General features: G+C 39.1%; 2 protein-coding genes across 5 annotated transcripts in view; one reads left to right on the top strand and one right to left on the bottom strand.

The window, feature by feature from the left end:
- The window catches only part of FBXO22 (F-box protein 22), a 31,390-nt gene extending 19,975 nt beyond the window's left edge, over positions 1 to 11,415 (top strand). Inside the window, exons 6-7 of the mRNA XM_032176106.2 lie at positions 6,043 to 6,208; positions 8,853 to 11,415. Coding sequence (XP_032031997.1) covers positions 6,043 to 6,208; positions 8,853 to 9,270 — 584 coding nt within the window. The 3' untranslated portion in view covers positions 9,271 to 11,415. The remainder of the gene's footprint in view (positions 1 to 6,042; positions 6,209 to 8,852) is intronic.
- NRG4 (neuregulin 4) overlaps positions 1,327 to 13,669 on the bottom strand; it is a 147,840-nt gene continuing 135,497 nt past the window's right edge. For 2 of the 4 annotated variants that reach the window (XR_009209559.1, XM_058427158.1), the window contains one exon: positions 11,886 to 12,490. Coding sequence is in view for 1 of the 4 variants with exons in the window: in XM_058427158.1 (XP_058283141.1) it covers positions 12,450 to 12,490 (41 nt within the window). In the remaining 3 variants the exon portion in view is untranslated. Of the gene's footprint in view, positions 1,373 to 11,885; positions 12,491 to 13,669 lie in introns of those variants that run through there. The other 2 variants (XR_009209561.1, XR_009209557.1) reach the window with 2 other exon arrangements.

The raw sequence follows: 13,669 nt of genomic DNA, 5'->3' as shown, positions 1-13,669 counted from the left end.
TTAAAAAAGTTGATGCAGGAGAAACGGACTGTTGTAGTGGTTAAGGAAAGAGGAGATGACAGCTTGGAGCAGGGCAGTGGTGAGTGGAGTTGAAGAGAAGTGAATGGATTCAAGATGAAGTTTGGGGCTGAATGGACAGGATGTGGTGACTGATGAGATGTTGGGTGTTGAGAATGAGGGAGGTGACAGCGACGTCATGTGGGTGTGTGGCTAGCACAGCTGTATAGTACCATTGACTAAGGTGAAGAAGACTTGAAGGTGCAGGTTGGAGGATCAGATTATCAGTTCTGTTTTGGACATGTTTGGAATTTGAGATGGAGATATTGATTATAGACAGTTGGATATATTGGCCTGGAGCTCTAGAGAATGGTCTAGAGGAAAGATATTAATTTGGGAATCATCAGTTAATTAATGGTGATTGAAGCAAAAGGGACTGGCTTCAGTGATTTGAGGGGGAGGGTCGGGGAGGAGGCTCAGTAGTGCATGTTGATTGTCCAGGGTTGGTACTGCTGTAATATTATTTTGACATCCCTCCCTTCTGCTAATGCAAAGGCTTTATTGAGACTACTCAGGATCTCCTTGAGCCATTTCTTAGCTTTTGTTTTAAACACTTCATTTGTACAGTCTTACATGGGATGTCAACATAAAAATAAAGCAGGTAAAAGCAGAGCCTCTAGGTTGAAGGGTGAAGGGAGCATGTTAGGCCTTGAACTGAGGTTGCTTATTCTCCTCCACCTACACTGGAGGCATCTTTGGAACGCTTTGCCCACCAAAGCACAGTCTGAAAGCCCCAGCTGCATTAGAGGGGAGAGAAGCTTCCCTCCCTGGCAGTGCTCATGCACTTCTTCCTCTAAACCTTTATGTAATCCAGGGAAGGGGCTCTAGACTCAGAGCAGTGCCTGACAGCTCTGCCTGTCTGTACCACAGGCAGGAGAGCTTGAGAAAGCAGCCCTAGCACTGCCGAGTGTTGGCAAGATGAGAGCCAGAGTCTCTTTGCTCCTTTGAGAATGCTTGAGGTGGTTAGTTATGTAGCAAACAGTTGACTCACACCTGGGATCCTCCCTCTCTTTTCCTTTGACAAATATCCTTCTGACTTCTAGGTGAAGCACAAACCTGTAACATTGCCTTTTGGGGCACAGTGATTTTCTGGATTTCAGTTTTATTTGCAGAGAGTCCCATTAGAAAAGCTTTCCTATTGATTTTTACATTTTAGGGTCAAGAGGAAGTTCTGAAGAATTCAGTTGCCTTTGCTCTTCGAAGGAGAGGATTGGAAGTGTCCTGTGTTTTCCATAGCTCAGTAGGCACAGTTCTTTCTGGCAGCCGGTTCTGGGGTGTGTATTTAGTTTTACTTTGATTTGGTCTGATTTAGGTTCTGTAATGATATAATTTGCATGTTAAATGTGAATTTTGAAAGTATTGAATCCTCACAGACTTTTTAGGAGTAAAACAGTACGTAACAGGTTGTTACAGGTATTAAATAAGTTAATTTCTATAACGTACTTAGAACAGTGCTCTATACTAGTATTTGTTGTGAGATTGGTGATCTGGTGATCTAACTTATAGATTGTTCAGGTTCTTTCTGCTCCCTGCTTTTTGATCCTTTAACTACTCGTCTTGAATTCTGCCAGCCACCAAGAGGGGTAAAAATAGAACTTTAATGACTTGTCAGATTCCAAAAAAGTTTGAAGAAGAACAAAGTTTTAAAATTATCTGAGGACATCATAGAGAGTCTTGAGGGGTCACAGGCAGTATCAGGTGTGAAGAAGAGAGAATCAGTGCTGAAGCTCAAGGGATTGAACTTGTTCTGCCTTTGAAGTTGCCCAGCCCTTGAGAAAGCAGAAGTGACAGGAAGCTAACGTTAAAAAAAAAGTGATGCTCACATCTATTCAAGACAGTGAGGCAGACTTTATTTGGGAGACCACTGTGATGGGGTTTTGCACTGGGGAGAGAGATCAGGCTCAACTCCAAATGCACCAACCACAAGTGGGGATTTATAGCCAAGGAGGAGGGTGGGGGCTTGGTGGATGAAAAATTCCTAAGAGGATGGGGTAATTCTTTGCTGAATTTACCTAACAAGATTATTACTGGAAATAACAGTTTCATACTATTCCAAAACCAAAGACATCTCTTGGTGGACAACTACAGTAGTTAACTTGATTATAGTTGCCAGTCCTACATGGCAGGTCAATTTATTCTGTTACCTAAGGTTACATTTTGTAACCAGCTTATCATGAATCTTGAAAGGTTCACCAGGAGGTTACACTGTTTAAAGTGCCTTATAAATACTTTTCTGGAATTGTTTTTAATGGTTGTGGTAAGCTCCTGCTAATGTATCAACTTTTGGAAAATTCTAGAATAAAATCTATAGTCAGATTCTATGGCGCGTGGTCCAGAACATTGGGTCCTTGATGATCCTTTACCTGTGAACCTTTCAGGAAAAATTGTCATTGCTCCTTACTCTTCCTTCATATTTTAGGCCTTTGAATTTTGAGTGTCAAGGAGTTGGAGTTGTACCTTCCCTCTGTTATTTACCAGTAGCACCAGGTAGTCTGTTGGTTAAATACAGAGCCATCTGCTCTATCAGGCAGCCAGCCTTGGCTAAGGTGGGTTTGTTCTCTAAGTTGGGGTAGGGGAAAGTGATTCTACTTTCCAGGGTTGTGTATTAGGAGGGGGGAAGTGTTCCATTAGCTGAGAACCAGCCCACTAGAGAAGATGTTGAAAGAACACCACTGGAGAATATGGTGTTAACTGGAATGTGTGACTGAGGCAAGAATCTCAATCATTCGAGGTTTACTGAGCCAGAGGGTGAGGGCGTATCTGGGAAAAATACTAGTCACAAACGAGTGGCCGTGTACTCTGAAGAGGTTTTCAATACATGTTTTTAAAGGAGAGAAGGAAGGATGGGGAAGGATAGGCGTGAGGTGAATGGTTACATTCCTGTGAGACTTTAGTTAGTGCTCAGGAAATCTACACTTTACATAAGGTAAGGTGAACCTTTTGAAGAAAGGAAGAACCAGTTATGCAGATGTCTCAGAGTAGGTGGGTGAATTACTGATCTCTCATTTTTGTGCAGCATCTGGGAAGATAAGCTTGTAATAGACATTATCAGTGTGGAATTGAACAGATTGCAGACCTAAAGTTACAGTTGACATGTCCTTGTGTTATGGGAGGATGCACATCTTAAAGGTTTTGAGGCCAGCAAAGATTTTCGTTATGAACGATTTGTGGGAGCAGTCATCTGGAGATGCCTAAAGCCTTTTGCCTTTCCTGGTGGGGTGGTGGGTGGGGGGTGTGTGAGGGGGTAGGTCTGGCTAATGTATGATGCTCTGACACAGGGTTGTGAAGTAGCAATATTAATTTGGAGAGAGGATGGTGCTTCGCTTGACTCAGCCTCTAGGCTTAACTTTCCCTTTGGCATAAGGAGTTTGGAGGTCCTGAGATTTTTAAAAAATTTTCCTTTACATTGTGTATGTGTTTGTTAAATGAATGGGAGTGGTTGCCTTTAGCATATTCAGGTAGGATGTTTAGTGGACAGTTGTAAAAGAGCATCTAGAGCTTAGAAAACAGTAGGAAAGGTTGAGATTTAGAAGTCATGAGGTTTCTAAAAGCTAAAGCCCTGAGTGTCAGGAGATGTGGGTTTTAATGTAGTCTGTCATTATATTGTCCTGGGGTAGTAGTCACTTCTCTGGCATTGGCAGTCCTTGTTTGTAAAATAAAACTCTAGACTTGATCTCACAGGCCTCTCCCAACTCTGAAACTTTGTTCTAAAGAAGAAAATATATTCTCTCAAAATTTCGTGGGCTAGTCTATAGGGGAAAAAAGACCCTTTAGCAATGGTTTGGGGTATATGATGTCATGAAAGTAATATTATTTTTACTGTCCAAGTCAGTAATTTACTGTGTAGAGAATTGGAAATGGACCAGAGGCAGTTTCCCAGAATAGGTCATTATTTGGTGTTAGTAATTGGTCATTCACACATCTGCATACCCTTTGTTTCCTTAAGCAACTCTCCTTTCTGGTAACCACCTTAGGTTTGTCAAGGTGGAAGTCATGTGGTCAAATCAAATGGAAACACAGGTGTGTTAGGTATTAGATTCATTTTCCTATCCCCAAAGCACCCCTGTTTGGTAATGCTGGCAGAAGACATACATGCGGCCAACAATCATACGGAAAAAAAGCTCCACATCACTGATCATTAGAGAAATGCAAATCAAAACCACAATGAGATTCCATCCCACACTAGGCAGAATGGCTATTAAAAAGTCAAAAAATAACAGATGCTGGCGAGTTTGTGGAGAAAAAGGAACACTTATACACTGTCGGTGGGAGTGTAAATTAGTTCAGCCATTGTGGAAGATAGTGTGGTGATTCCTCAGAGACCTAAAGACAGAAATACCATTTGACCCAGCAGTCCTATTACTGGGTATATATTCAAAGGAATATAAATTATTCTATTATAAAGACACATGCACATGTATGTTCACTGCAGCACTATTCACAGTAGCAAAGACATGGAATCAACCTGAATGCCCATCAGTGATAAACTGGATAAAGAAAATGTGGTACATATACACCATGGAATACTATGCAGCCATAAAAAATAATGAGATCATGTCCTTTGCAGGGACATGGATGGAGCTGGAGGCCATTATCATTAGCAAACTAACACAGAAACAGAAAACCAAATACTGCATGTTCTCATTTAAAAGTGGGAGCTAAATGATGAGAACACATCAATACAAAGAGGGGCACAACAGACATTGGGGCCTACCAGAGGGTGGAGGGTGTGAGGAAGGAGAGGATCAGGAAAAATAACTAATGGAGAATGGGCTTATTACCTGGGTGATGAAATAATCTGCACAACAAACCCCCATGACACACATTTGCCTATGGAACAAACCTGAACATGTATCCCTGAACTTAAAAAAAAAAAAAAAAAAAAGGTCAAATTGATAGTCTATAAACAAGCTGCCAGAGGCTCCAGCGAAACCTGAGAGCTGTGGGCAGAGCAAGTAAGCTGTCTCTGTTACACTCTGCCGCCTCCTAGTGGTAGCAGCTTTTAGTTCCTGTGTCACAGAATTGAACATTTTCCTGCTTTGCAAAGAACTTTCAAAGGCTAATTCGCCTTTACTCTCTTAACCTTCTTTCCTGGAGGAGGTGAATAAACCTGTATTTCAGTGATGTAGTAGTTTCTTAGGCTGCTGTAACAAAGTACCCCAAATTTGGTGGCATAAAACGAGAAATTTATTCCGCACAGTTTAGGAGGCCAGAAGTCTGAAATTGAGATGGCAGTAGGGGTAGTGCTACCTTGGGAGGCTGTAGGGGAGCGTCTGTTCTTTTTCTCTTCCTGTCGCTCCAGTTTCTGCTTCTGTGGTCACACTGCCTTTTCTTTTGGGTCTCTCCTTTGTGTATCTTTCATTATGAGGACACTGTCATTGGATTTAGAGCCCACCTGGATAAACCAGATGATTTAATCTCAAGATCCTTACTAACATAGCGAGACCCCATCTCTACCCAAAAAAAAAAATTTTTTTTAATTTTAAAAAAGATCCTTTTTCCAAATAAGCTCACATGCATAGGTTCCAGAGGTTTGATGTGGATATACCTTTGGCATGGGCAGGGGGCACTGTTCACCACACTGTAAGTGATTAGTGCCTTTTCTTTCCTTTAAAAAATAAAAAAATCTGTAAATTCTCACTGCTGCTGGCACAGCTCTGTGTAAACCAGTGTTCTCTTTTGTTCCCTACTGGGAGCCAGCTTGCACATTGGTCCACCAAGGGTTGCTGCTCAGTACATAGCTGCTTCGTTATTTGTGTTGATTGTATTATTTATTAACACAAGTAGCCATTTAGTTTTTTTAACAGAAAAAAAATAAGATTTTGCATAATGTTTGTAAAAAATGGAAAATTTGATAGCTTAAGCCACTAAATTGCCCTTAAGGAGGAGTGCAGGTCATTAACAGTAACATTTCATTTTGCAGCATGTATAAAATAATTTCTGTTTTAAGGCTGTCTTTAACTGTTGCTCTTCATTTCTCTGCAGGTCTTTTAGATAACCCTGAACTTCGTGTGGTCCTTGTCTTTGGTTATAATTGCTGTAAGGTGGGAGCCAGTAATTATCTGCAGCAAGTAGTCAGCACTTTCAGTGATATGAATATCATCTTGGCTGGAGGCCAGGTGGACAACCTGTCATCACTGACTTCTGAAAAGTATGTCTTGTGTGCTTCTGATTTCCTCTGTGAATGAAGGGAAATGGTCTCAGGTTTTGTCACTTTGGGGTTAACAATTTAAAAAACATGTTTAAAGAATTATTAATAGTTCATTCCATTTTGTAGTAGATATTGGCTAAGGGGCTTACTGAACATAATTCTGCTTATGGTTGAATAATTACATTTTTATATAGATTGTCCTTCAAGAACTTCTTAGTTGGAGTCACATTCTCCTTAAAAATTGACATTGCCTGTTGATCTTTCCTTTGACAGATGTGGTACTCTGTGTGACCTCAGTGTGTCACCTCCTCTCTAGTTTCCTCCTTTAAAGGAAACACATGGTTAGAGTGTATCTTTATGGCAAAACTTCTCAGAGCTTCTAATATGCCCAGTGCTGTGGAAATCTGAAAGGAGAATAGCATTACCTGTGACAGTTCCCAAATCTGGTCACAAAACCTTTTTTTCCACAGAACGTCTTGCAAGTCCTACTGGTTTTTGGAAATTCTGTATTAGATCTTTTGAAAGTCTTTTTCAAGCTCAAAAACTGTGGATCTTTTTTGTTACTAAGGCTTTTGCTTTCAAAGATAAAAATATTTGCTTTTCTGTCTTGGGAGCCATTACTTCCTTTCCATCTTGAATGAAAATACATATCATTTTGAGTTTGAAACAATTAGGTGGACATAAATATCATTTGTTTCCAGCAGGAAAATCAGACGCTACCCCATCCTCAATGCTTGTAAACACTAGTATTTGTTTCCCACTCTGTTTAATATTTGCATTCTAGAGTGGTGACATGGGGACAGACTGTTGGAGATCAGTATCTATAAGAATAATGTAAGTCATCCTAGTTATAGTCTCTCTTCTGGTAGTCTCTATGAGCTAAATCTGGGAAAATAGCTAAAGTTGAGGTCCCTGGACTGCCAGGGAGGAGGAAGAGAGGAAGGCCAAGTACATTGAATCCCAGGCAGGATATCAAACACTGGATTTTGTGCATACATACACTGAATTCTTGGTGGCTATCTAAGTTATTTCCCCTCTTGCCTAATTTTTCCTTTGTCTTTGCTATTAACTTAAATTGTGTACTGATAGGGCTATGGTGATTCAACATACAGTTTACCTTTGAAATGCAGATACCTCACTCAGACTTATAACATCTGAGGCACTAGCTTGTTAGCGTAGCTATTTGTACATCATCTACTTTTTATACCTAATATGAGAAACACCCCCCACCCCAATCATTACTCTTCACGTGACCCATTAATTTTAATGTGGTCTTCAGACTGTGTCAGCGGTTAAGAGCAACCATTGAGTAAATGAGGGCTCCATTTTAATAAAGTCCAGATAACCCAACTGACTCAGTGCCCCAAAAGGAAGGTGTATAATTCTTTGAGGCAAGATTGACAATGTATATTAACAATTCTGTACCAAAGAGGAAATGTGATGAAGTTTTAAGAGCAGCAGAGGACTTCAGAAGATGGATTTTGCCCCTCACAAACTTGTTTTACTACTAGCTAGCCTTATTACCTTAGTCACTTAACCTTTTTGCGTCTTAGTTTCTCACTAATCCAGTAAATCTTGCCCATTTTATAGATTCAGATGTTGGAAGCATGATAGAATACTTGTTTATCCCCTAGTGGATGTTCACTATATTATGCTTTATAACTTTTATCAATGTTATATTTTCTTTTGTAAGGATAAGATATTTCATTTTAAAAAACCAGGCAAATACAAACAAAAACAAAGCATGAGTTTTTACCATCAAATTAAGCTGAACTCTAGACTCAAAGCAATAAACAAGACAAAAAATAACATAATCATATTTTCTAGTGGACTAGACATAAAGCTAAAACTTCTAGAGTTAATAGGTTTTTAAAATTATCCTCTAAGACTGAGTGCAGTGGCTTATGCCTGTAATCCCAGAACTTTGGGAGGCTGAGGCAGGAGGATTGCTTGAGCCCAGGAGTTTGAGACCAGTCTAAGCAACATAGTGAGACCCTATCTCTACAAAATGTTTACAAATTAGCCAGGTGTGGTGGCATGTATCTGTAGCCCCAGCTACTTGAGACTTAGGCAGGAGGATTGCTTTATCCCAGGAGTTTGAGGCTGCAGTGAGCTATGATTGTGCCACTGCACTTCAGCCTAGCTAACAGAGAACCCTATCTCTAAAAAAAAAAATCACACTCCATTATTATATTTTTAATATACGTCTTTCAGAATTTGACAGCTGAAGTGGGGGGGGAGAGATATTAATGTAAACAATAGCAGAAGGCTTCATTTAGTGGATATCTTTGTGTATATTAATAAAATTATAACATTCCTTTTAAGGAAGTCAGAAAGGTAAGGAAACTGTACCTTCTAATAACCGAATATGGGTTTCAGAAATCGTTATGGATGTGCTTTGCCCCTTTGTATTTGTGACTGAAAAAAATGATGGCTTCTCTTGATCTGCCTTGTGCATTTTTTATATATTAATTTTAATAGTTTGATTTTTGACCCTGCTTTACTCATCTGTGAGGGTGAGCCTCAGATTAACCATAGGCTGCTAAAGGCAGCAGCCTCCCATCAGTGTATCAGGAGGATTTTGCTTCTATACTTAAAAATTTTAATGTTTCATGAGATATTGCCACTTTTCTAAATTTTCCAGGAACCCTCTGGATATTGATGCCTCAGGTGTGGTTGGACTGTCATTTAGTGGACACCGAATCCAGAGTGCCACTGTGCTCCTCAACGAGGACGTCAGTGATGAGAAGACTGCTGAGGCTGCGATGCAGCGCCTCAAAGCGGCCAACATTCCAGAGCAGAACACCATTGGCTTCATGTTTGCATGCGTTGGCAGGGGCTTTCAGTATTACAGAGCCAAGGGGAATGTTGAGGCTGATGCGTTTAGAAAGTTTTTTCCTAGTGTTCCCTTATTCGGCTTCTTTGGAAATGGAGAAATTGGATGTGATCGGATAGTCACTGGGAACTTTATATTGAGGAAATGTAATGAGGTAAAAGATGATGATCTGTTTCATAGCTATACAACAATAATGGCACTCATACATCTGGGGTCATCTAAATAATAATTAAAGTGACTTTCATAATATGTAACTTTTGGGTTCTGCCTTTTTCAGAAAATGGAAACTTGGGCTATGTGTATTTCAAACAAAAATAACTTTAGATACATCTTTTTTGTAGCTTTGATTGATGCTCTAAGATCACATGAGGGTAGTTTTTAATATATTAGATGAAGGACAACTTTGGACGTAACACTGACTAGGAGTTGAGAGCTTTTGCATCAGGCAGAAACAAACTGATGATAGTTGTGTTGCACCAGATCATGTAGCTGCTGTGTAACGTGACCTTAAATAGTCTTCCTGCATAGGAAGAGCAAAAGGGGATTCATGAACAGGATATAGATTTAAGACATTCCCTGACTACCCCTTGCGTTGTCAGGTGATGTCTTTTAGCAGAATCATGAAGACCTTTTTTCTCCCTTAATAAAGGAGAAAAATATACTGATGGCTTGAGAAATTTTTCTCTGCCTTTCAGTTTTATGAATTTTTTCAGAAGTAACAATATTATTACTGACTTTTTACTTATTTGATAAAAATTAAAGAACTATTTTTGTTTTGTTCAGATAAATTGACAGGACTAATCAGTATTTTATTATAAGTAAAACATTTTTCTTTTTTCCTTAAAAATATTTTTTTTTCACCTAGGTCTAAATAGCTAACTGGTAGACCAGAGTATTACATCATCTTATTTTGATTTTATACCAATAAAACATAGCTTGGAACTCATTCAGGTAATGTTTTGCATTTCATTGCATTTGGATGAACAAAGGAAGTAAACTAATCCTTTATAAACGAAAACCCAGAATAGTTGGTATGTCAGCTAGTCATTCCTGTCATATTCCCAGTAGAATGATTTTCAAGTTTGAATTTCTATACAAATATCTAAATAAGAGATGTGCAGAGAGCACCAATTTTCCCTCAGTATCCATTCTTTCCGGCCAGGCGCGGTGGCTCACGCTTATAATCCCAGCACTTTGGGAGGCCGAGGCGGGTGGATCACGAGGTCAGGAGATCAAGACCACGGTGAAACCCCGTCTCTACTAAAAATACAAAAAAATTAGCCGGGCGTGGTGGCGGGCGCCTGTAGTCCCAGCTACTCGGAGAGGCTGAGGCAGGAGAATGGCGTGAACCCGGGAGGCGGAGCTTGCAGTGAGCCGAGATTGCGCCACTGCACTCCAGCCTGGGCGACAGAGCAAGACTCTGTCTGGAAAAAAAAAAAAAAAAAAAAAAATCCATTCTTTCCTTTTCACATAATGATAGAACCTTTGATTTTTCGATTGGGTATGCCTCCTAGAATAAAGACTACATTTCCCAGTCTCCCGTGCAGGTATGACTGTGTTCTGGACAATGGAATGTGAGGGGAAATGATATTTGTCTTTAAAATGGCATGACCATTTGTTTGCCCCTTTCTCCATCCTGTTGCTTGGAATGTGGATCTGGTAGTGAGCCATCTTGGACCCTGAAGAGGAGGCAACACACCATTGTAGAAGAAAAACAACAGAAGGATCCTGGTCCCTGTACAACTTCGTTGAAGAAACACCATAAGTGGCGTGGACTATCCACCTCCAAACTGTTTTACAAGAGAGAAATTAGCATATTCCACCTAATACAGTATGATGTAACTAATGTTACTTTTGTAACAGTCAGTGGTTTGTTCTAACGACAGTAGAACACTTGCAAGGTAAGTAAAGCCAAATGTATTAGCATTATTCCTGCTTTTCCTTTTTTGTCACTTTTATCCTTTTTTTAAAACTGAAAATATTTTTCTCTTGCTATTTATATATATATATGATAAAAATGCTTGGAAGGTTCCTTTAATTTATGGTTATTCTAAATCCTAGTTCCCGAGGAAAGTCCAAAGAAAAATTTGTCAAAACTTTTCATCTGTGAATATTTATATTTAGCTCTTGCTATTTAGCTGTTATCAAAATACCTCAAAATTTTAGCCCTTGAATGTGTTCAAATAGCACATAAGGCAAATATTTTTTAACTTTATTGTCCCTGATATTAACCAGAATTGGCTGAATAGTAGAGGAAAAGGGATTTTTAAAACTGAAAATTATGAACAAAATGAGCCTTAGAATTGAATGGATTATTTTAAACAAATTAATACTCATATAAAATGTTTTGCTTCTTCTCAAAGAGTCTGATACAGGATAATTTCATACAATATTTGATGTTGTTAAAGCGTTCCTTTTTATAGCTGAGCCTTTGGAGCTTGTTATGAACAGTAAAATCATTTAGTCACATGGTTGTAATCTTAGTGCAAAGTAAAAAGGGAAAAGTTGACCTAATAGAAACAATAGTAGTATTGATAAGAACAAAAGTCATCCTCCCTGCCTCTCAGAGGCCCTGAAGTTCTGTGAGGAAGGGAAATAGTAATTTAACCAAAGTTAAATCTGTGTAACTCATTTATTACAATTTTGAAAGGCTTGTCTTAGAAGCATTAAAGGAGTATTAGCTAAAAACAAACTAAATTCCTAGAGATGACAATCATTGTAGTCCTCTGTGAGACTGAAAATAATGATCACATGAAAAAAATGTGAGCATGAAAAAAATGTGAGCATAAAAAAGAGAAGTTAAGGTGTACCCTTAGCCTACATACTGAGCTGACGATCAGATCATAGAATGCTTTATTTAATCAAGACATTTAAACATACTTATTTCATCTACATACTTTAAAAGCAAAATAATTTCTGGGGCTAGTTTCCTTTATATAAGGCTTAAGCAAGGAATATATTTCCATGCCCTTTGATCCAAGTAAAATCTAAGGAAGAGGGAAAGTAAACCTTGAAATTAAGACCTAGAAATAGATCCACCCTTGCAGATTGATAAAAGTGGGCAATCTAGTAGGCCAGTTCACATTACAGTTATCTCAGTTTTGCTTAAAGCAAACCCTAACCCTCAACCTAGGAGGCCAGATAGCAAAAGACGTGCAACTGGTTTATACTGCAAATTTAGCAAAGTGAACATGCAAATAATTACAATAGAAATAAACTTTTACGAATCTGAGAACTTTGTATGCAATCTGCAGAAATTTTTAAGAATATAAATGTGCTTTTGTCATTTTATACCCAGTCTGGCCCAGGTTTGCACTGCCATAAATTCAGTTTTAATGGGAACAGAAGACTCCAGATCCTCTTGATGGGAAGAAATCATGAAATTTTAGATGATTGACTTGATTTTCATTTGTAGAAACTGGGTATAAGTTGGCTTAATGAAAATCCTAAAATAATAAAATAAGCATTAGTAATAATATCCTTGTTAAATGAACAAAACGAACACTTATACGATAAAAAGAACGTGGTACCAGAAAGTTACTTTAATATTGACCCTATGTAGGGAAGAATAATCAAATATTTGCAAAACATGTTATTTTTGTTTTATATATTTAACTTCTACCCTATGCCACAACTGAAGACTGGTTACAAGAACATGTGCTACTACAAAGTAGGAAACTGGCAGAAGCCAATAAGTATCACTTAATATTTTGGTATGGAAACTTTTTTTTTTTTTTTTGAGAGAGAGTTTCGCTCTTGTTGCCCAGGCTGGAGTGCAATGGCACAATCTTGACTCACTACAACCTCCACCTCCCGGGTTCAAGTGATTCTCCTGCCTCAGCCTCCTGAGTAGCTGGGATTACAGGCATGTGCCACTACGCCTGGCTAATTTTGTATTTTTAGTAGAGATGGGGTTTCTCCATATTGGTCAGGCTGGCTTCAGACTCTGACCTCAGGTGATCTGCCTGCCTCGGCCTCCCAAAGTGCTGGGATTACAGGCGTGAGCCACTGCGCCCAGCCAGAAACTTTAATTTCTTAAAGCAGATTTATAAAAGTTTTTGCTAGATAGTGACTGTTAGCCAGCAAAAAACAGGCAAGATTGATTAATTTAGAAGAAATTGAAATATTAATGTTGCTTTTAAATTCAAATGATCGGATTGAGGAGAATTTTGAGACCATTGACATTTTTCTAATTCTGACTAACCAAAATTTAATCACTATACTTAATAAACATACTCTATTCAAGGTCTTGTAATGCTAAAATTATAGGGAGGAATAAAAGATAATTGACCCCAGCAACATCAGCAAAATGGGCAGACTAGGAAGCTGCAAGCTTTTGTTTCCCCATCAAAACATTAAAAAAAAAAAAAAAAGAGGCCAGCACAGTGGCTCACGCCTGTAATCCCAGCACTTTGGGAGGCCGAGGAGAGCAGATCACGAGGTCAGGAAATCGAGACCATCCTGCCTAACACAGTGAAACCCCGTCTCTACTGAAAATACAAAAAATTAGCCAGGCGTGGTGGCAGGCACCTGTAGTCCCAGCTACTCGGGAGGCTGAGGCAGGAGAATGGCGTGAACCTGGGAGGTGGAGCTTGCAGTGAGCCGAGATCGTGCCATTGCACTCC

This window comes from Hylobates moloch, unplaced genomic scaffold, assembly GCF_009828535.3.
Source record: "Hylobates moloch isolate HMO894 unplaced genomic scaffold, HMol_V3 SCAFFOLD_14, whole genome shotgun sequence".
Lineage (NCBI taxonomy): Eukaryota > Metazoa > Chordata > Mammalia > Primates > Hylobatidae > Hylobates > Hylobates moloch.
The sequence above is the reverse complement of the archived record's forward strand: the minus strand, read 5'-3'. Positions and strand labels throughout refer to the sequence as shown.